Raw genomic sequence first — 22,420 nt, forward strand, 5'->3', positions numbered from 1 at the left:
AGGTTTTGCTTCAATCATATATTTTTTCAATCATATTTTCTCCCTAATTGATTTTGATTTCTTTATGATTGTTCGTGTTTGTTCACAACGCATACCGATTAAAAAAACAGATCTAAAATAGAGGATGTGTCGTAAACCAGAGGCCTAGAGTTTACAACGTATTTACTCTTCCATATTTTTTCTTACTCTCTCCTATTAGTTATTGAATAATGTAAAACCGTCAACTATTTTATACATCAAACTGAGAGTCTACAACGTGTTTACACTGTCCATATCTCTCTATCAATTTTGCTTTACACTACCCAACTGTTGTATAAGGAAATCTCAGCTCTGGATGATGTAAAAAATTGGAAGTTGAATGAAGATAAGAAGTGTTCAATTGTTCTTTGGACATCGTGATCGTCGAGACTGAATAAAAGAATTAATTTTACAATCAAGCTGTTTAGTTGATATACTACTCTTGCGAGATCTAAAGGGTATTATTAGCCTTGAGCTCCTGACTCTCTGGACACGTTTATTAGACAAGCTGAGTTGTATAATTGTCAGGCCTGACTATCCCCTATATATTATTTGAGAAGCATTGCAACATTTTTTTGTAGCCACATGTCATCACTAGAATGATTCTTAGAATCCTTAGAGAAATAGGTTGGTCCATTTAAATATATAATAAGCTTTTTATTAAACTACAATAAATACATTATTAATGTGATTCATTATTTCCTTAAATAAGATTACGGAATTGCCTAATGTGGCTAAAGTATATATGACAATTAATGATTTTGAATAATAAAGATTTGATAAAAATAAGTGTGTATTATAATTATATTTGTTTTATTTTAAGCTATTAAAATAAATTAAACAATCATAGTGTCCATATAATAAAAATTAAAAAAATTATTTATATATTATATTTTGAATTTTTAAAAACGAGTATAAATTACTAAAACTGTTAAAAGTTTAACATTCAGATTTTGTGATCTATGATTTATAACTTTTGTTATGACATGATACAAATAACTGAAAAATAATATAAGCTGAAAGTCTCATTTAAGAAGTATCAAAAATAAAAGATATATAAATATATGTATCATTTTAAATTAAACTATATGCCATATAAAAATACATAAATATCGTAATTTTGAAATTTACTTTGAACATTTTTTTGATAAAAAATTTGAAAAAATATTGACGGACAACTTAATTTTTTAAAATATTATAAATTACTTAAACCATTATTCCCACGGTGAAAATTTTGTTATCACTAATTTAGACTTTTTGCTATAACAAATACAAATGATAAAAAAATGAGCAAAAAGCATCATCTAATAAATATTAATATTAACATATACCATATATATGTTACTATCATTTAAATTTAATTATACATCATATCAAATAGAAAAATTATTTTTTGATTTATTAAATTTATTTATATGTTCGCACCAATTTAATTATATAAGTAGTAGATAATGACTTTTTAATTATTCAATATATATTTATTATTTCATAATATGCTATAAACATATAATATATAAAATAATTTATATATATAATGTTCATTCCGCGCAAGGCGCGGATCTTAACCTAGTTGTATTATATAACCAGCATTACGACAGGCAAACACATAATTAACTAGATAATTAATTCGCACGTAAAATAATTCAGCTTATTGGAAATTAAAATGTATGCAGAACTGAAAAATATTTAGTAAGCACAAATTAGTTTAACCCTATATTTTAATTGAATAATAATCTCTAAGTTTATCAAATGGCTGTTGATGTAATTTGTAAGGTTATAGATGATCATTCTTCTGATTATTACTCACCTTTTGATTGCTTCCAAACAATCCATAACACACATTTTTAAAATGATCTTTGAAATGTAAGGGAAAATGCCAAAAAATAGTCACAATCCAGAGTCCAGACCCTAGCTTCAAGAATTAATCACTTCAAGATCCTCTTGGCCACAAGCGTTGCATAAAACTTCTTTGTGCGGAGGAACAACACAAAAGAAATAAGAGATCCAAGCACTGACATGATCGCCATTATCACAAATGAAGTCCTAAAACAGTGACTCCCATAACAAGAATGATCCGCAGAAGCTACCTTGTCGTAAAAGTAGCCTATTACCTTCACTGAGAAAATATAAGAACCTACGGGACTAGCTATCCCAATTGTATAGAATATAGTTCCCATATGAAGAATCCCAAATATTTCAGAGGTTATAGTCGGCATGAGTGCCCATTGTGAGCCGTACGCTAACCCAACCAACAAGGAACCGATATATAGGCTTCCTAGTAAACCAGAGGCCATGACAATATGACCTAAAGCCATTATGACTAGACTTATGGTTATGAAAGCCGGTCTTGGCCAGCCATGACTATGTAAATATGCGTCTGAGATGTAACCTGCCCCAAACCGGCCTAGGAAGCTCCATATGCTCCAAAGAGACACCAAAGAATTGAGCTGAACCGTAGAGTAGCGAAGTGACTCGCCCACCTGTCTGATGTTGTTTATCGTGGCGAGCCCTGATCCCATTCCACATATCATCGCCAGGAATAGAAGCCAGAAGTTGATTGTACGTATTGCTTCCAGGACGTTCATGTCATTGGTCATGACAACATCAACATCTGTCCGTTAATTGAAATGTATTAGGACAATCAGTCAATCACTAACAAAAAAAAACTAACATATCATTTGCCACTACATCAGAACCAAAACTAATCCTTACCATTCGAAGTGTTGGGCTTAGGAGTGTCAAGCAAGGTAGATCTCTCGGTAACCGGAAAATCCAAAGACAGGAGTCTCTCTTTCTCTTCACGATGTGCTCTAACTGTGACCAAGAGAGGAGAGACGAGCAAGAGAACTAAAAGAGTGAAAGAGCATATTTTCATGGACCTTGGCATTCCGATAACATTTTCAACCAATATGACGACCATAAGATAGGTGACAACGATCAAGGAGATGGAGGAGAGACCGTTCAAGTATTTCTTGTGGCCAGGGACGACTGTGTCGTACGCCCTTACGAAGGGCATCATTGTCAAAATGAAAATTGATGGAACTACGGCCAAGAGAAGAAGGTAATTCGCTGGGTCACCTTCACAGAAAATGTGGTACATTTGAACAAGAATTGCTCCACTTAGCCCAAGATAACCCTAAAATTAAGTTAAAACATAACACATAATTATTATGTGATTCAATTTCCTTAAGGGTACAAAACTCATCAATATATTTGTTCTTACCATAGTAACTAATATATTTTATATATCCATTGATCATTGATCAAAACCCTTTGTATAGTATGGATTAGTAATTACATTGTGTAACTCTATATATATGAATATAGATCGGTCGTAGAAAGATCATCATTTGATATATCTACTTGTTCCTTTATCCAGCTAGTAACGTTAGTATTTAAAAAGGAACGAAAGTTCTATATTTTTCGCTTTTTTCTAATATAATAACATTAGCATACCTGTTCAATATCATGTATCAATAGTAAACCAATGAATACTACTACTTATTTTATTCTGCTAGTCATAAACGTTAATAATTGTCCTACCTTCATAATACCAACGGCGGTCCCTCCATAGTCGGAGAAGTTACGGATGGCGGTGACAACAATCGCCGTATTAAAGAAAGGCTGACAATGACCGGCGAAGAACATGAACAAACACATCACAGCCACCGGAGGCGGTTCAACCACTCCGGATGCAGCCATCCATATGAAACCATACCCCACGAACCATTGGAGCAGCCCAACAAATATAACCAGCCATGGCCCACTAAAGAAGCGACCGTTACCGCTTCTGCCGCTTGCAACCGCCGTGTAAAAAAGGCCGGAGAGGATGCCTGCGTTTGCCCCGATGTCTTTGTAGACGGAGACGGTGTCAAGTGTAGATTGGTCATAAGATTGGGATGACTTGAGGAGAGAAGAGTAGATTCCAAATGTGTAGCTTGCTCCAATGAAGCTCTCTATCCACATGCTCGCCGTCGCAGCCACCCATTTTGTGTTTGCGATCTCCATCTTTCCCACTTTTTTGAACCGATCAAAATGATGGTATGTTGTCTTAAAATGAAATTAAAGTCAACTCTAAACATAAAAGCTTCTATTATGATCACTATGTGTATTCTCAATTGGTTCGGTTAGACCAAAGTAGACCGGACTGCACCAAGCAGTAAAAACAAGAGTTCTTATTGTCGGAGTAACTTTACTTGCACGCTTACTAAAACCCAACTTAATCCGACCGGGAAATTTCTAGACGGCACAAATAATTGTTTTGCATCAATTTTTTTTTTTCAAGTAACAAATGGTGAAATGTGAAGTGCGTATTTTAAAGCGGTATTGTCAAAAACGATCTTGAGTCACCAATCAACAAATTTTCAGAAAGGTGTGCGGTTTTTAAAAATGAAAAAGCAAAAACGCGAATGTTAAATTTACCTCTTACGTAGTTGATAATTGATTAAAACCGCACTAACACCTATTGCCTATCGTATTTGACAAATACTCACTATGTTCAAGAGAAGAGAATATTGTTTTGTGTACAAGGCATTTATGTTCAAGAGAAAAAAAAACAATTATTGTCTTCTGAAAATTAATTTGCTATTTTTATTTTTGAAAGTGTCGCAACTAGCACATATTTGAAAGTAACTATTATGCTATAAATGTAGTTGTAAACATGTTATTTATGATTTAATTCAAATAACAATTTTTAATTTTACCAATCAAATATTATTCCTCATATTTGTTTTAAAAATCATATCCATTAATTTATACATAAAATATTAGTATATTTAATTTTGACTAGTGTTTTGAAACTTGACCAGATAGATCTGTTAAACTGTGACTCGTTTTTTTACCCGGTTACATGTTATGTTATGTTAAAAACCGTATATTAATTAAACAAAAAATTGATCAAACGCGATCAAATTCACCAAAACGAGGAATGTGTTAAATGTCTTTTTTTTTTGCAAATTAGATTTAACAAGATTTTTTTTTAACTTTACCCGATCAAGTTCACCACCTTCCAAAACCTTACCTCTCAAATCAAAACTCTAAATCTATATTACTTAACTTTATGGTTATAAGTGTCTATTTATTTTTTTAACTAAAGGTAAATGTAGCTAAGGTAACACGGAAAGTTGTACTAAAATGTGGTAATTTAAGCAATTTCTCATAAAATATTTAAAAATATCATTTATAAACTGAACATTTTGTTTGCTATAAAATTTATCGAATAAGAATGTGCCGTATAAAATAAATAACTTAATAAATAATTTATATAAAATACATAAACTACAGCCACATTTTTATCAAAATTATATTTTATATTTATCACTAAATAAACAAGTTTCATTTTTTATTTATATTAATATATTTATTTATATTACTTTTTTTATCAAACCATATTTTTTATATCAAAACCGCATTTTTTCTATCAAAATAATACTATTTTTCTATTAAAACCGCATTTGTCCCGTAAACCGCATGAACCGCAATTGAACCGTACTGCACTTCAATTTTCTTCCGCTTATATTACCAAATATGCGGTTACTATTCAGACCCTAAAACCTAACTAAACCAATATCAAACTCATAAAGGAGCTGGGACCAAAGCCACTTAACCTTGAAAGGAGAAACTTAAATCAAGTTGGAATAAACTCAAAACTAAATCTGAAAACAACTGTACAAGTGCAAAGAGTAATTAATTGAGTATAATATACATGAATTTAGAAACGTGATGATTTTGTAAACAATTGTTTTGGCATATCTGCATATGACTTGGTTAATCATTTCTCTGACACATTATTGTTTCCGTCTTAAAATATAAATTGCTTTTAAAAGTTTTTTTTTAATATAAAATGTTTGCAAGTTTTATATGATGTCTTTTTACTACTAGTTGGATTGTTATAAATTACTTTGTAACGGAGTACTAAAAATATACATAATATTTTAACTCTGCATTTTTAATTAAACTATTTTATATGAAGTTTTGGAATATTGTAAAATACCAGATATACATGTATGTAGCTTGTCCGAACAACGCTAGGCGAATGGCTGAAACCAAATTAGGTCAGCAAATATAGAGATAAACATGACTTAGTCATTAGCTTGTCTGAACAACGCTAGCGAATGGCTGAAACCAAATTAGGTCAGCAAATATAGAGATAAAGATGTAAATTAGAGATAAACATGACTTAGTCATTATCTACCTATGTAATTCACAATTATTTGAACACACGAACTTTTTAAAATTTCCACGATAATATGCATGTGGTCTTTTTCCTATGTATTTAAAACGTTTACATGGTTATATATTTGTACCAAATATAAACAGATATTGTGCACATCTAATCCACAACCAAAACCATTAATTAGCTCATTCAGTTTCGGATCTAGCTTGAAATGAATCAAAGACTCGATGGACTGCTAAATTACATCTAGATACTTCCCATGTAGTTTCATTTGCTTCTCAAACCGTGTGGACTGTATGGGGGGAAAATGTCAATTTCGACCCCAACAATTTCGGTCGTGCCAAATATGACCCGAACAATTAATCGGTGCCAAATACGACTTTAACTCAATTTTAATTCAAAAAAATTATCCGAACTTTTAATACATGCTTAAATCTATATTGAATCTAACATAAGTTAGTCAACTATTAACAAGATAAAACGACGTCATTTTGATATATGAGCAAAAGTGTCAATTTCGACCCCAACAATTTCGGTCGTGCCAAATATGACCCGAACAATTAATCGGTGCCAAATACGACTTTAACTCAATTTTAATTCAAAAAAATTATCCGAACTTTTAATACATGCTTAAATCTATATTGAATCTAACATAAGTTAGTCAACTATTAACAAGATAAAACGACGTCGTTTTGATATATGAGCAAAAGTGTCAATTTCGACCCCAACAATTTCAGTCTTGCCAAATAGGACCGGAACAAATGGTCAGTGCCAAAAACAATCTCAACTCAATTATAATTTAAGAAAAACTACCCAAACTTCTTAAAACGTGCATAATCTAGATTGACTTTAACAAAAGTCAGTCAACCGCTAACAAGATAAGACGACGTCATTTTGATATATATATATTTTTTAAAAATATGTTCATTCTGGGACTCAAACCCATGCCGGGATACCTTTTTAAAGGAGCACACTAACAACTAGACTAAAGTAATCTTTTGAAATATTATTACAAATTGAAATTTCCCATTATATAAACGATTATTCTTCTTCATCATATCCAATTTAAAACTTTGGTGATTGCTTTTATATATTTTAGTTATTTTTAATATGTCTAATATTTTGTACAAGATATCTTAGTGAAAGAAAGGTAAAAGGACTCTTAACATTTTTGAACAAAATATCAAAAATATATAATATTAACTTTGAAAAATAAAAAAAATTCCACTTAAATTTAAAAATTTAAAATAATTTATATAAGAAAATTCTATAAATAAATTCAAAGTTTTAAGTATATTTAAGATTGTATAATAATAAATATTTTATTATTTATATTTTAGTAAGATATGAGTTTAAAGATATGATAAATAAAAACATGTTAACGTATTTATATAAATCAGAAAAAATTATCACCAAAATTTTGAATTCGATAAGATGAAGAAGAATAGTAGATTATATAATTTTAAATTGGTAATAATTTTTCAAAAAGTTACTTTTATCTAGTTGTTAGTGTGCCCCTTTAAAAGGGTATCACAATACGGTTTGAGTCCTAGAATGAATATATTTATATTAAAACGATGTCGTCTTATCTTGTTAACGGTTGACTAACTTATGTTTGAGTCAATGTAGATTTATGCACGTTTTAAGAAGTTCAGGTAGTTTTTCTTAAATTATAATTAAGTTGAGATCGGTTTTGGCACTGGCCATTTGTCCGGGTTCTATTTGGCACGACCGAGAGTGTTGGATCGAAATTGGCACTTTTCCTCGTATATCAAAACGACGTCGTTTTATCTTGTTAACGATTGACTAACTTCTGTTATAGTCAATATCGATTTAAGCACGTTTTAAGAAATTTGGGTAGTTTTTTCTAATTATAATTAAGTTGAGATCGTATTTGGCACTGATCAATTGTTCAGATCGTATTTGGCACGACCTAAATTGTTGGAGTCGAAATTGGCACTTTTCCCGCCGTATGGGTCCATGTTGAGTTTGTTTTAGGTCATTTAACGGCATGTGTAATGAATTCTTGTTACATGGAGGAGATGGCACTGTTGCTAGTTAGTTGTTAAATCTATCAGTGAAAGATTCCATAAGAACACTATTATATAGCATATCAAGATTATTTGGACAAATGTAACAAAATTAGTTATTAAATTTGTACAAAGGAAACTAAACTCAAAGTCATCAACACGAATATAAGAAGTGTAACCTAAAGTATATACGAATTCTTCTGTAGTAGTCATATATATTTGCAAGATTCCTATTAGACTATCCAAATATAGCTTGCTTAAAATACAAGGTTCAAGAAGACAGGAACCTAACCGAAACATCAGCCATTGGCCAAGGTGCCGTTTACTCACGAAAATAAATTTACAAAGTCATCTAACTTTATTAGATTTCCATGTGACATTTACGTACGTTTTAGATTAGCCAAAACAGTAAGCAACGAAAAATCAGGATAAGCCCGTTAATTTGTGATTCGTTCCGTAGCCAGCACACCACCATAATTTCACAGTATATAACTAAACAGCATACGCAGATTCGAAAAAACGGCTAGTTTGACTTTTCTCTCTGGAAAAGTGCGATTCTCAAAATCCACCGTGCCTTCCCCCTCTGCGGCGCACCGGCGCCTTCTCCGTCGTCGGCAGATCCGAAGTCTTCTCGATTCGAATCCGCTTCGCCAGATGAAGAAGAAGAAGCCCAAAAATTCCTCTGCCGAGAAGTCTTCCCCTAAACGAGCTTCGCCGGCAATGATTTCTCCGGCTGACTCTTCCTTCTCTAAAGCTTTGTCCGAAGAATCTGCAGGAATGGATAGATCTCCTCCTTCCCAAGTGGTTGCTTCTGATGCCCAAGTCGTCCAAGTTGTCGATGAGGTTGCTCAGCAATCCAATGAAGCCCCAGATCTAACCGTTCCTGGTTCAGACTCCAACCCTAGCAAGACAGTGATCGTCGCGAAGTCGACAGATCCATCTTTGCTTACCCTAGTAGACGTTGACCCTGTTCCTCAAGCTGTAGCTGGAGCCCTTGAACAGACCCTTCCCTCTACTGACCCTCTTCCAGCTGCCAAGGAGACGTCGTCTCCCCCAGCCTCTCAGGCTGAGGCTCTGGCCCTTACTTTGCTGATGCAAATGAAGGTTTGAGCTCGCAGATAGATGATTTAGCACCCGTCACCTCTGTGCTAGAAACCGTCACGGAACCTGATGCAGTCACCAAATCCGTTCCCGCAAACCAAGTCCTGGAAAATAAAAGTCCAGAAAACTTGGAACCAGAGAAAACCCCCAACCAATGGGATACTCCTTTGAAGGTTCGAAATGAACCCATCAAACCTTCACCGAAGGATGATTGGTGTACTCACGCTAAGGGGTATGGAAAACCACTCAACAAGAAGGGGGAAGCTTTTGTTCTCCCATCAGGTGAGGCGTGTGTAAAGATTCCCAACTCTGTCATCGAGAAGAACCGGAAATCTTGGGAGCCGTTTGTGTTGGGTCAATTTTACTCTGAGCCTCCTTCGCAGGGCACTTTGCATAACATTGTCAATGGCATATGGAGCAAGCAATATCGTGACATTGCGGTGTCTAAGATGGAAGGCTTCTCTTTTCTCTTTCGCATTCCCAACGCGGCAACAAGAAACAGAGTGATTAAACAATGTTTGTGGCAGATTGAGGGACAAACAATGTTCGTGGATAAATGGGAACCCGGAACAGTCCCGGTTAAGCCGGAACTCACCTCGGCTCCGATCTGGTTGGAATTGAGGAAGGTTCCTTTCCAGTTCTTCAATGAAGATGGATTAGAACGCATTGCTGGTCTTGTTGGTCATCCCAAATTCCTGCACCCTTCGACAGCAAACAAAACAAATCTGGAGGTAGCCAAAGTCTTCACCATCATTGATCCTAGGAAACCACTGCCTGAAGCGGTTAATGCCCAGTTTGAGTCAGGAGAAATCTGTCGGGTTCTCGTATCTAGCCCTTGGATGCCTCCTGTGTGCGATGTTTGTAAGGAGATCGGTCACAGCTCGAAGAGATGCCCCACTGTACTTAAATCGTGTGTGATCTGCAAATCCCCTGACCACGTCTCGCAGCATTGTCCGCAGAAACAGCAGCAACAGGCTTCAGGAAGAAAAACGCGCCGTGGAAAATCGAAGGAGAAGCTTAAGTGGGTTCCGGTTGGTCAGACTACTGCAGAGGATAGTAGGGCTAAAACTGTTCTTCCAGCTGCTAAGGATCAAACGCATTCCCAGATTATAACCCACTCGAAGCTAGGCACTGCTATGGACATGGCCGTGGGAGAATCCAGTATTACACCTGCCTACCTTAGGTCTCACTCCCCTACTCGGAAGGGTCGCTCTGTCTCCACAGGTTCCTCGGAAGTAGAACCTGATTCCTCGGACGTTAGCTCTTCGGATTCAGAGCTGGAAGAGGGTGAGTTCAGCAAACATGAGAAGGACTTCACACTGGTGAAAAATAAAAAGAAGTTCTCTGGTCTAAAAGCTAATCGGGGCAGGAGCCCCAAACTCAATTGATTTATGTCGACAGACATTTTTTGCTGGAATGTACGCGGTCTAAATAAATTAAATCACCGCAGCGGATTACGTAAATGGTTTAGGAAAAATTCTCCTCTTTTTGGTGGCATTCTTGAGACTCATGTTAATCAGCTCAAGATGAATAAATTTGTAACTGACATTTTCCCTGGTTGGTTTTCAGTTGAAAATTATAGCTTCTCGCCTCTTGGGAAGATCTGGATTGTTTGGCATCCGTCACTGCTTGTTACTGTTCTTTCTAAATCCCTCCAGATGATTACAGTGGAGGTCTCATGGCCCTCCTGTCAAGCCAAGGTCATGATATCAGTTATCTACGCATCAAATGATCCTGATGAGCGTTCGGCGCTGTGGGTGGAAATTACCTCTCTAGCGGATCTGCTGGACTTACACAACAAGCCGTGGCTTCTGTTGGGCGACTTTAACCAAATCAGGGATCCCTCAGAGCATTCCATCCCTAGGTCTTTAAACTTGGACAAGAAAATGAGAGATTTCAATGACTGCCTTAGTGAAGCGCAGCTGGAGGATCTTAACTACCGTGGAACCTCCTTCACTTGGTGGAATAAACGAAAGTCTTCCCCGATCGCTAAAAAACTGGACAGATGCCTGGTGAATGATGATTGGGTCTCCTGGTTTCCCTCCTCAGTGGCGCAGTTTGGCAGTCCAGACTTCTCGGACCATGCTGTCATGACGATAAACCTTGATCCTGCAAGAAGCAAGACTAAGAAGCCTTTTAGATTCTACAACTATCTCTGCAACAGCCCTGATCTACTAGCTATCATCTGTGTCAACTGGTATTCATTCAATGTAACAGGCTCGGCAATGTTCAGAGTCTCTAAAAAGCTAAAGCTGCTCAAGAATATTATTAGAGATTTCAGTAGGGTCAATTACTCTGACATTGAGAAGAGAACGGAGGAAGCTCATGAGGTGTTGCTCCTCGCACAGGCCGTGATGCTCACCCAACCTAATAATATTAATGCTGCGTCTGAGATCAAAGCAATGCAAAAGTGGGAGGAATTATCTACAGCTGAGACTAGCTTTTTCTTTCAGAGGTCCCGTATCAAGTGGCTGGAGCTAGGCGATGGGAGCTCCCGTCTCTTTCATAGATATGCAGCTTCAACTCAGGCCAAGAACCACATTCACTATCTTCTTAAGGACAATGGGGATCGTGTTGAATCACAAGAGGGCATTCAGAATCTCTGTGTGGAGTACTTTGAAGACCTTCTGGGGAGTCCAGTGTCTCAGCCGCTATTCGTTCAGGGTGATCTGGACCTGCTGTTCGAGTTCAAATGCTCCAGTGGCCAAATCGCTGGTTTCAAAAAGGAGTTTTCTGCAGAGGAAATTCAAAATGCGTTCTTCTCTATGCCGAAAAACAAAACTAGTGGTCCGGATGGATACTCTTCCGAATTTTTCACTTATGCTTGGGCAGTTATCGGAGCAGAGGTTACTGAAGCTATTCAGGAGTTCTTTCGTTCTGGTTGTCTCCTCAAGCAATGGAATGCCGCTACCCTCGTTCTAATCCCGAAGAAAACAAATGCTTCCCTCACCACAGACTTTAGACCTATCTCTTGCCTGAATACTGTCTATAAAGTGATCTCAAAGCTTCTTGCATCGCGTCTAAAGGAGATCCTCCCTCTTATGATATCAAACTCCCAATCTGCGTTCCTTCCGGGCCGGCTCTTGGCTGAAAATGTCCTATTAGCCACTGATCTGGTGGACGGTTACAACTCGCGGACTGTATCTCCAAGAGGAATGCTAAAAGTTGATCTAAGGAAAGCTTTTGACACTGTTCGATGGGACTTCATTCTTGCCTCATTACGTGCCATTGCCATCCCTGAGAGTTTCATCAGTCTCATCTCCGAATGCTTATCGACAGCTTCATTCTCTGTTTCAGTAAATGGAGTATCGGGTGGATTCTTCAAAAGCACTAAAGGCATAAGGCAAGGCGATCCTCTATCGCCATATCTCTTCGTCCTTGCCATGGAATGTCTCTCTAGACTTCTCCGGTCTCGCTATGTATCTGGGAACATAGGATATCATCCCCGCACTGAGCACTTGCAGCTTTCGCACCTAATGTTCGCTGATGACGTAATGGTATTTTTCGATGGGCACAGTAATAGTCTTCACGGTATCTCTGAGTGCCTTGATGATTTTGCTTCTTGGTCTGGTTTGCTTATGAACCCAGCAAAGACTGAAATATTCACAGCGGGTCTGGACGAGAGGGAAACCGTAGCGATCACAAGCTATGGCTTTCCAGTTGGTTCTCTCCCTATTAGGTACTTGGGTCTCCCATTGATGAGCAGGAAGCTTAGAATCTCAGAGTATTCCCCACTCATGAACAAGATCTCTGCCTGCTTCAACTCTTGGTCTGCTAAAATGCTTTCATTCGCTGGTCGGCTCCAGCTGCTCAAGACTGTGATCTCTGGCATCATTATCTTCTGGTGCTCGGCTTTTATCCTTCCCAAAGGTTGTATTAAGAGCATTGAGTCTCTCTGCTCTCGATTCCTTTGGTCAGGCAGCATTGTTAGGAAGGGTATAGCTAAGATCTCTTGGTCTACGGTATGTCTCCCAAAGCAGGAGGGTGGGCTTGGTCTGAGGAGCTTCCTGGTCTGGAACCAGGTTCTCTGTCTCAAATTCATCTGGATTCTTCTGTCGAAAACTCACTCTCTATGGTCTGAGTGGCACAGGCATATTCACTTATCGAATAAATGTTTCTGGACAATTGCACCTGCCTCTAATGACTCTTGGATGTGGAGAAGGCTACTCAAGCTCAGACCACTAGCTCTTCATTTTTGCAAAGTCTCTTTAGGAAACGGCAGAGAGGCGAGTTTCTGGTATGACAGTTGGTCACCAATGGGGCAGTTAATTGAACACATTGGCCCGCAGGGACCAAGGAATTTGAGAATAAGACACAATGCGGTTGTTGCAGACGCAATTATCGATGATCACTGGGCTTTACCTCACCCTAGATCAGCGCAGGAAGTTGAGCTCCATGCTCATCTCACCACTGTCTCGCTACCTCTACCCACTGATATTGATGATGATTATGTTTGGATTGCAGGTGATTCTCCGGTTCGTGAGTTCAGGGCGTCAACTACCTGGGAAGTCATGCGACCGCGGGAGCAAGCAAAGGATTGGGTTGATGTAGTCTGGTTCAAAGGGGCGGTACCGAAGCATGCCTTCACGATGTGGGTAGCTTGCTGGGACAGGCTTCCAACCAGGGAACGTTTGGTCTCTTGGGGAATGCATATTGCAATAACATGTCCGCTATGCTCAAGAGTCCCAGAAACAAGAGATCATATGTTATTGTCATGTGATTACAGTACCGACGTGTGGAAGGAAGTGTTCATTAGGTGCCTCCCTCCCTCTACCATTCTGACAACCTGGGCGGAACTTCTTTCATGGATAAGAAACGCAGGAACTGCAGATCTGAAGCTCCTGCGTAAAGTCGCAACACAAGCCGCAGTGTTTCATCTCTGGAAGCAACGGAACAACGTTGTCCACAACCAAATCTCCATCCCTGCCGCTACAGTCTTTGCTGGGCTCGACAGAGAAGTGAGAAACATCATATCAGCTAAGAGAAAGCGCAAACAATTTAGCTCACTCATGTCTCTTTGGCTGAGATAATCAACCATTTTTTTCTATTCCTAGCTCCAGCTTGTTTTTCTTCTTTTTGCCAAGTTGGATCTAACCTAAGATTAGTATGTACAATCTTCTTTTCATTAATATGAAATTTACAGTTTAGCAAAAAAAAAATATAACTAAACAGCTACATATCCCTTCACAAGATACCATGTTTATATTTTCCTACGTCAATTCATACGTACACGCATGTATGTGGTCGCGCACACACACATATATATATTTATATATATATATATATTAATAATTCTTCCCATATATATGAAAATAATTTTAGCATTCGTTTTTTAGACCATCACTAATGAGACTCTATTTTTTTCTCTATAATTTATACTAAAATATTATTTACAGTAAAATAGAGTAACTCAATGTAACTTTTGCACCAATGGTGTTATTCTATAATAGAAAAAATGTTACTTTTTCACTCCAAATATAGAGTAAAATATGATATTCATCTATATTTTACTATATAATAGAGTAACTCTATTATAGGGTAACACTATTGGAATAAAAGTTACATTATAATAAAATTACTATACTTTAATGTAAATTATAGAAGAAAAAATAGAGTGTCATTGGAAATGTCCTTAGACCCTACTACATATATTTAGACTTGACAACATCTTAGAATGGAACTTAGACCCTACGACGTATATTTAGACTTGACAACATCTTAGAATGAAAGAACAAGTACAAATTATTGTATTATAAATCTTGTGACAATAGTTTTGACCTTTTTTGCTAACTACTTACATTTAGACTTGACATCTTTTTTTTTTGTCAAGATATTTAAACTTGACATCTTAAATATAAGAATCAAGTCGTTTTGGCCTAGTGGTAAAGAGACTCTATTTGGTGTTTTTGCCATGGCTTCGAATAACATTGGTTTTCTAGCCGTGCTTTAAATAGATTTAATCGTCTACGCGTAGCCAAATACAAGGTTTCATAAGATTAATTTTTTTTAGGCATAGAAAACTTTTGAAATCTCCGCGATTTAAAGAAAAACAAAAATATTAGTGGAGATGGGTCTCAGGCCCACGACCAAAGTAAACCCAAAGAACAGAGGAGCAAAGCAACGGTAACATGCTTAGAGAACAAGACAAAAGACAGTACAACCTCTTCAATTAAAACAGAGAATAGGTTTACCGTACTTGAAGATAATGTTAGCTAGCTGGAAGAGAATATACTGTGGATATTCTTTTAGGTTAAGAAGAGTTCAATCTCTAGCTAGTTCACTATATAAAGACAGTAGTTGTAATAACAAAACTCATGAATGAAAGTATGAATCTTTGAGAATCTGTTTGTTCATCTTTAGTTAAAGCTTCAGTCTTTCCTTGTGTTCTGATATTTCACACAAAAAATACTTACATCTGTGCAGGAGTAACAGGAAAAAAAAAAAGAGCTTTTGTCGCAAGATTTATGATTATAAGCTTACCTCCACTATAAATAAATAATATTGCTTTCCAATCCATTTGATTCATTGAAATGATTACTCCACCAGAGAATTTAAAATTTCATAGGAGAATATTCGCATTTCAAGATAGATCTGGAAAGTATGGCCTACGGGGGCTCCGCTGGTTCTCAGATCCCAAAGTCTTTTTCCCCAAAATACAAGTATGTTTGTATTGTTTTCTTCTTGTACTCCTACACAAAAAATAGATGGATTTGTATGATTGGATTTATGACACTGTACAAGACAGCAAATGATAGTGCAATAGTTAGAAAGTGTGGTAGTATACTTGGTGCCGCTAACTTTTTTGATAACCATCAGAGTAATAATACATTTCATCAATAAAGAGTTATCTAACAATTCCATTAAAGAGATCAGTGTTAAAAACTGGTTCATTCAACATAGTATAACAACCCTGAGGTTTACAGTTTTGTGGAATATATGAACTTTAACTTTTTGCAATTAACATTAATCTTTTGGCCTAATCCCTCTTTGTTTTTTTTTCTTTCAAATACAGCAAATCTAAACATACGTGTTTAATTTGGAAGTCAACTAATGACAACTCAAAAAAAAATTTTGATTATAAATATATAGGCGTAAAATAAATAAATACAGAATAGCTAGTTTATGTTCCGTATTTATTCATTTTGCGCCTATATATTTATGATCAAAAGTCTTCCTTAAGTTGTCACTGGTTGACTTTCAAGTTAAGCACCTAGTTTATGCTTTGTATAAAATGAGTTTATTAATTAATCTTTATGATAGACCCCTAATGCCTAGTACTTTCCAGCCTGATTAAATCCTTTCATTATCTTAATATTGCTTTGTATTTGGTTTGGTGTTTAGTTGATTAATGTTCTGCTTGCTTTGAGCTAATCTTTATACCTCTAACTATTTGTAATTTCATGACTTTTTGTTATATTTTGCATGATTATGATTTTGTTATTGTTAGTCTTTTAAGACAAATCCCCCGAAAAGGTATAAATGATTCCATCTCATTTTCTTGCATTTCGAAGAGTATTTTAAACTCCACTCAGTTTCTTATTCTAAACATAGTTTAAAGTAAAAATTCTTTTAATCCTATTCTATTTTCTACAATATTTTGTAAAAGTAGATTTATTTTATAAATAAAGTAATATATTATTTTTTGTTCATTACATCATTTTCTTTCTAAGATAGAGTATGATTAGAACTACAACTCCATTATAAAATTATTCTACTTTGAAAAAAAAAGAATTTTACATTAAAAATGTTCTAATGTATTACAAACAAGTCATTGTAGTTTGACCTCTAAATTCTATATGAATGCAACCTATCATTCCCTAGTGGTTAGAGGTTTGTTTATGGCTTTTATAAATTTAAATTTTTATTTGATCTTCTCATTAAAAAGTGAAATCACGTTCACTTTGTTTTCTTTTTTGGTGCAACACCTTCACTTTGCATTTTTTACAAAAGAAAACACCTTCACTTTGTTTCCATGTTAATAAAAGAAATTATAAATTTTAAACTACCACTAACGTTAGAATAGTATTTGTATACAGTGCCAAAATATTAAAACACTACGCGTGGGCCGAAAGCAACGGAGCTTGATGTGTCTGTACACGCAGACGTCTAGATTCCTTTTTCAGTAAAACACACAGAAAGTATTGTTTCCAACTTCCCGTATATTAATTCTTCTTACCTTACTTCAAAATCTAGCCAAGTTATCAACAAATTATTATATAGTTCCTACATTTAAAGTTTAGAATATTCGAACCTACCGCTTGTTCAAAGGCCTGAAAGAGCAAGAATAAGTAGATTACATATTGTGATCGATTCAAACAAACTCATTTCATTAAAAAGATTTAACTTTTTCATAGCTGAAACTGGCTCGACCATGTAGTTTTGTGTGGCAATTTGCAGTTATTTGTCATGTACGAAACAAAAGTACAAGTCTGTCCCGTTCCAAAATCTAGACATGATGCTTGATCTGGTTCTGAACTTCTGATGCATAATCAGTGGTGGTAGTCCAGTGGCGCTTGAGGGATTAAACCCAATACGGCGAACCCTGGTTCGAACTCCGCTGGCCACACGGATATGGGCTATTGCTTTCGGTTCATTTGAATGCCCAGGAGAGAGTCTATCCGTAGGCTGTACCTCCACCCGGGAGTTAGGTCTGTGTCTTCAATAGACCCGGGTTTAACCCTTTTTTTTACAAAAAAAAAACTTCTTATGCATAGTTTTGATAATTTATTTTTGCTTATTTTAAACATTGTTTAACTTTAAAATATTTCCAGAAAATTACCGAAGAAAAATTTAATTTGTTTTGTAGACCATGCATGAGAACATTCATGATACACAAGTTACAAAATATGACAGATTCACTCACGGGTGTTCACGTCATATATGTACGTATTATTTACATATATTTTGTTGTAGAAGTATAAAAACAATACTCAGAATTAAACTGCTAAAAGTTTGTAGTGTGATGTGTGAGCAAAGAAAAATCAATTATTTCATCTAACTAAACCCAGGAACGAGGATTGTGTCACAGCCTCATAAAAAATTTGTGGTCTCTATTTGGCTAAAACATACACGGATATACACAACGCTTAAAAAGTGATTTGCCTAAGATAATATTACAAAATAGTAACTTGTTTTCTTCTTATGACACGTCCAGCTATTAGTTGGATTGTTAACAATCAATCATAATTAATTTACGCCAGTTTAGTATTAAAATTAATGGAGAAGAAAAAAATTCAACAAACTGACTGAAACCCACTTTGTTATAATGTTTTTTTTTTGTAACTAAACTTTGTTATAATGTTCTAGTGGTATTAATTTATATTTCCATGATTATGATGTTTCATATAGACCTTCAATGCTCATATAAAACATCTCTACCTATAATCTATTTGTGTGAGTGTTTATAGACACCAAAACATTCATAATTCAAGGTTAAGGTATATAGTTTAGCACCCTGGAACAAAAGAACTTTTAAGGAATAAATTCACGGCTATAAACACAGTTACAAAAGTAAGATAGTAAAGACAAACTATGACAAACCTGATGCGACTTAGTGATGGTGACCAAAGGAACGATCCAGTTTAGAGTCAAGTCTCAGTTTGCATTGCATAGACACGTATAGATAAGATTTGTCCATATACTAAAATTATTTTTCTATTTTTAATAATAATAAATAGAAAATTAAAAGCGGGGTCCGCACTCTATGCCATTACCATGACATCATGCACTTGATAAACAGTTAAACACACATAAAACCCCAACACAACTTCCCAAGACTCTCTACGTTTCCTTCATTGTCTTATTCTCTCTTCCCCTTTATAAAAAAACATCCCATTATCTACATAGATTAGTGAAATCTCTAATCGTCTCATAACCAAACAAAACCTTCCAATTATAATTCTCTTTGTTATTTAATGGCTGAGGAATTCGATGAATCTGAGGTTGTATTCTCCGAAGATTTCAACTTCAAGAGAGACGACGAGAATGAAAACCACATGTTCGGTGTCAAGGAGATGAAGAAGACGAGCCGGATCATCAATAGGACGGAGTTATCAAGATCGCTTCCGGTGAATGTTCCCGATAACATGTTTCGGAGGAGGTACCTCGGGAAAGAGGAGGATGAATACTCCGGCGGTGGAGGAGAGATGGTTCCGCCGCATGTCATCGTCGGACGGAGGATCCAAGGAGGAGAAATGGCGTTTTCGGTTTGCACAGGTAGTGGAAGAACTCTCAAGGGGAGAGATCTGAGCCGGGTTCGGAACTCGGTTCTCAAGTTAACCGGTTTTTTGGAGGCTTGAATTAAACCTATTACTAGTACTACTACCCGGTTTTGCCATTTGATTTATCTTCCTATTATTCTTACAATTTACGGAAAAATTTACCAGTGTTGTTTTATTTTAAGTAAAGCTGGGAAAAATGTGAAACAATTAAAAGAAAAATATGTTTGCAGATTCTTTTAATTTTTTTTAATTTTCCTCAATTATAAAAGAAGACATCATCAGAGAATTTCGTTTTAATTGTGAGAAGAAAAGAAAGAAAAATAATAATTGTTATACGTTAAAATTAAAAGAAAATCCAATTTTAGTCAAGTCTCAAGTGTCTTTTGTACTTTAACTGGAATTATGGAAGAGTGATGAATATATCTGAGTTGGATTTTATCTTGGACAAAAAGCTGAACTGAAACAGCTGTTCGGTTGTCATTGATTGAGAGAGAGAAAGGTACTAGTAGAAATTAGTTGTGCCACCGGTGATATCAAGGAGAGAAATGCATTGAAGTTTTCACAAAGTTAAGAGCTTATTAAGCCTTATTTATTATTGGCCCATTAACAACCCATAACCATTTAGCAAATTGAAGTTGTTTTTTCCTTGCTCATTAAAAGTTATGGGCTGGTCATGGTTTCCTTGATAAGACCAACTAGACTTTGATCCGCGCGCCCGCGCGGGTGTATATATTGAAAAATATGTTGATATTTGTTTTTCATCTAATTATTAGGATTTGGAAAAATGAATCCGAAGAACATAACCGATACCGATCCAAAAATAGAGTACCAAACCCGAACATAAATTGATTAAATATTCTAATTATTCAAAATTTTGTTATTTAAAGAACCGAATCTGATCCGAACTGAAGTATTCAGGTACCCGAATTTATCTAAAAATAGATTTATATAATTATATATATTAATTATTTTTAGATTTAACGTATATAAATCATCAAGAATGATACTTTTAAACTGGTTTAAATACTTGAAAATATATGTAGATAGTCAAAAGTAAATATCTGAAATAGTTTAAGTATACTCAAATCACAAAAAATACTTAAAATAATTATTGATTCCATATCCAAAATTTTAAATCAAGCCCATTGATATGTTAAGCTTAGGTATTCTGACATATGTTATTCAAATTTATATGTAATATATTATCTTATTTATAAATTTTGAGAAATTTAAAATATATAATGATTTAAAACTTTTAAAATAATTCAAATGGGTTATCCAAAGCCGAACCAAACCCGCAAAGATCCGAATCGAACTCAAACCAATATTTAGAAACATCCTAATAGGACTGAAATCTTTGACCCCGAAAATCCAAAACGCAAACCGATCAGAACCAAGCCCGTATGGGTACCCGAAAGCCCATCCCTAGTCATTATTATATATGTATATTGTCATCATATAATTAATCGTATTTTATACGTACCATCATATAAGTAATCATATAATTAATAGTATTTTATACATACCATCATATAAATAATTACATATATTGTATTTTTAAAACTTAATATGAAATATAAAAACCATCATTTGAGTTGGTATTTCAAATTGGGCTTTGTATTGTATTTTTCTTATATATATTGACAACATTTTTTTATAATGGTTATTGAAAAATACTTTAGTAAAAATCCATTTTTGAATATATGTATATTTTTGAATCAATTTTTGATATAAATCAACTTTGAATTATTATTTTGATTTGAAATATGTATATAAAGTTTAAATTTTTTTTATGGTTAGTTTGAAAAAAAAAAGTTTTAGGCAATTAGATTGACCCATTTTGGTATATTTTAAAACTGACATAGATAGATAGTTTCTTATAATATGATGGACTTTCAATTTTTCTTAATAACATAAGCCCATTACTTTTTTTCTTAATACTATTATCCTTGTTTTCAAACAAAATTATTTTTTTTTCAAAAGACTACAATTCATGTTTCCAACCACTCCAATTTTTTTAATAGTCCTATTCAAATCTCCAAACACTCCAATTTTGTACTTGAGTTTTAATAAGATAGATACAATTTAGAACCTCCTTTCTATTTTCTACTCTCAGATATAGTTTAAAAATGCTATAATAGATTATATTTCTCATTTTATAATTTTGTAAAAAATAAGTTTACTCTAGTTCATTATTCTATTTTTCACTCTAAAATATAGTATTATTGGAGTATATCTCAATCCTATTATAAGTTACTCTTTTTTAGAATGAAAAAATAAAGTGAATGATTTGAGATGGTCTAAGCCGAATGAAAACACAGGTGTAACCTATGTTACCTGGAATCAAAAGAGGTTACACAAAATTGAAGGTGCAAAAACAATTTTTTTTAAGTTAGGAAGTTGGTACGTGTTGAAAACGTATATATATATATATATATATATATATATATATATATATATATATATATATAATTTTTTACAAAATTTATGAGTAAAATTATATAATTCAAATTTAAAATAAAGCATTTATTTATTTATAATAGTTTTAAATAATTTCATATTAAAACTGTGAAAACACGCATAAATAAAGTTTATAGGAAATTATTATATTAATTATTTTAATATTTCATAAGTAACTGAGACAATATATTTGAATATATATGCTATATCTCTAATAAAAACCTCAATGATAATTTATAGTATTTGTTATAGTATTTGTACATTTATATTCTCTATATTTCATTAATTAAATTTGAGATTTTTTATATTAAAACAAAATTTTTTATTGTTTTATTTATTTATGACATTGTATATTTTTAATAAAAAAACGGAAGCATGATTCTAAAAGGGAATCATAAATTTCCAATATATTTTTA

The 22,420-nt window shown here is 34.5% G+C and overlaps 3 protein-coding genes across 3 annotated transcripts in view; 2 read left to right on the forward strand and 1 right to left on the reverse strand.

The window, feature by feature from the left end:
* Positions 1-22,420, forward strand: part of LOC117134085 — a 905,201-nt gene that overhangs the window by 194,311 nt on the left and 688,470 nt on the right. The gene's annotated exons all lie outside the window — the stretch shown is intronic.
* Positions 1,645-4,026, reverse strand: LOC103867464 (protein NUCLEAR FUSION DEFECTIVE 4). Its single transcript, XM_009145535.2, has 3 exons — positions 3,562-4,026; positions 2,731-3,154; positions 1,645-2,629 (listed from the first exon to the last, which is right to left on the reverse strand). The coding sequence occupies exons 1-3, from the start codon at positions 4,024-4,026 to the stop codon at positions 1,944-1,946; spliced, it is 1,575 nt and encodes a 524-aa protein (XP_009143783.1). The 3' UTR covers positions 1,645-1,943.
* LOC103867465 lies at positions 19,004-19,778 on the forward strand. Its single transcript, XM_009145536.3, has one exon. The coding sequence runs from the start codon at positions 19,239-19,241 to the stop codon at positions 19,620-19,622; it is 384 nt and encodes a 127-aa protein (XP_009143784.1). The 5' UTR covers positions 19,004-19,238; the 3' UTR covers positions 19,623-19,778.

Source organism: Brassica rapa, chromosome A05 (assembly GCF_000309985.2).
Source record: "Brassica rapa cultivar Chiifu-401-42 chromosome A05, CAAS_Brap_v3.01, whole genome shotgun sequence".
NCBI classification, from domain to species: Eukaryota; Viridiplantae; Streptophyta; class Magnoliopsida; order Brassicales; family Brassicaceae; genus Brassica; species Brassica rapa.

Excerpts from the sequence above, each read along its gene's own strand:
- LOC103867464 (XM_009145535.2), bottom strand. The coding sequence starts at position 4,026 with ATGGAGATCGCAAACACAAAATGGGTGGCTGCGACGGCGAGCATGTGG. Across the intron at positions 3,155-3,561 it reads CCGCCGTTGGTATTATGAAG|GGTTATCTTGGGCTAAGTGG; the intron begins GTAGGACAATTA and ends ACTTAATTTTAG. Across the intron at positions 2,630-2,730 it reads TAAGCCCAACACTTCGAATG|ATGTTGATGTTGTCATGACC; the intron begins GTAAGGATTAGT and ends ATTAACGGACAG.
- LOC103867465 (XM_009145536.3), top strand. The coding sequence starts at position 19,239 with ATGGCTGAGGAATTCGATGAATCTGAGGTTGTATTCTCCGAAGATTTC.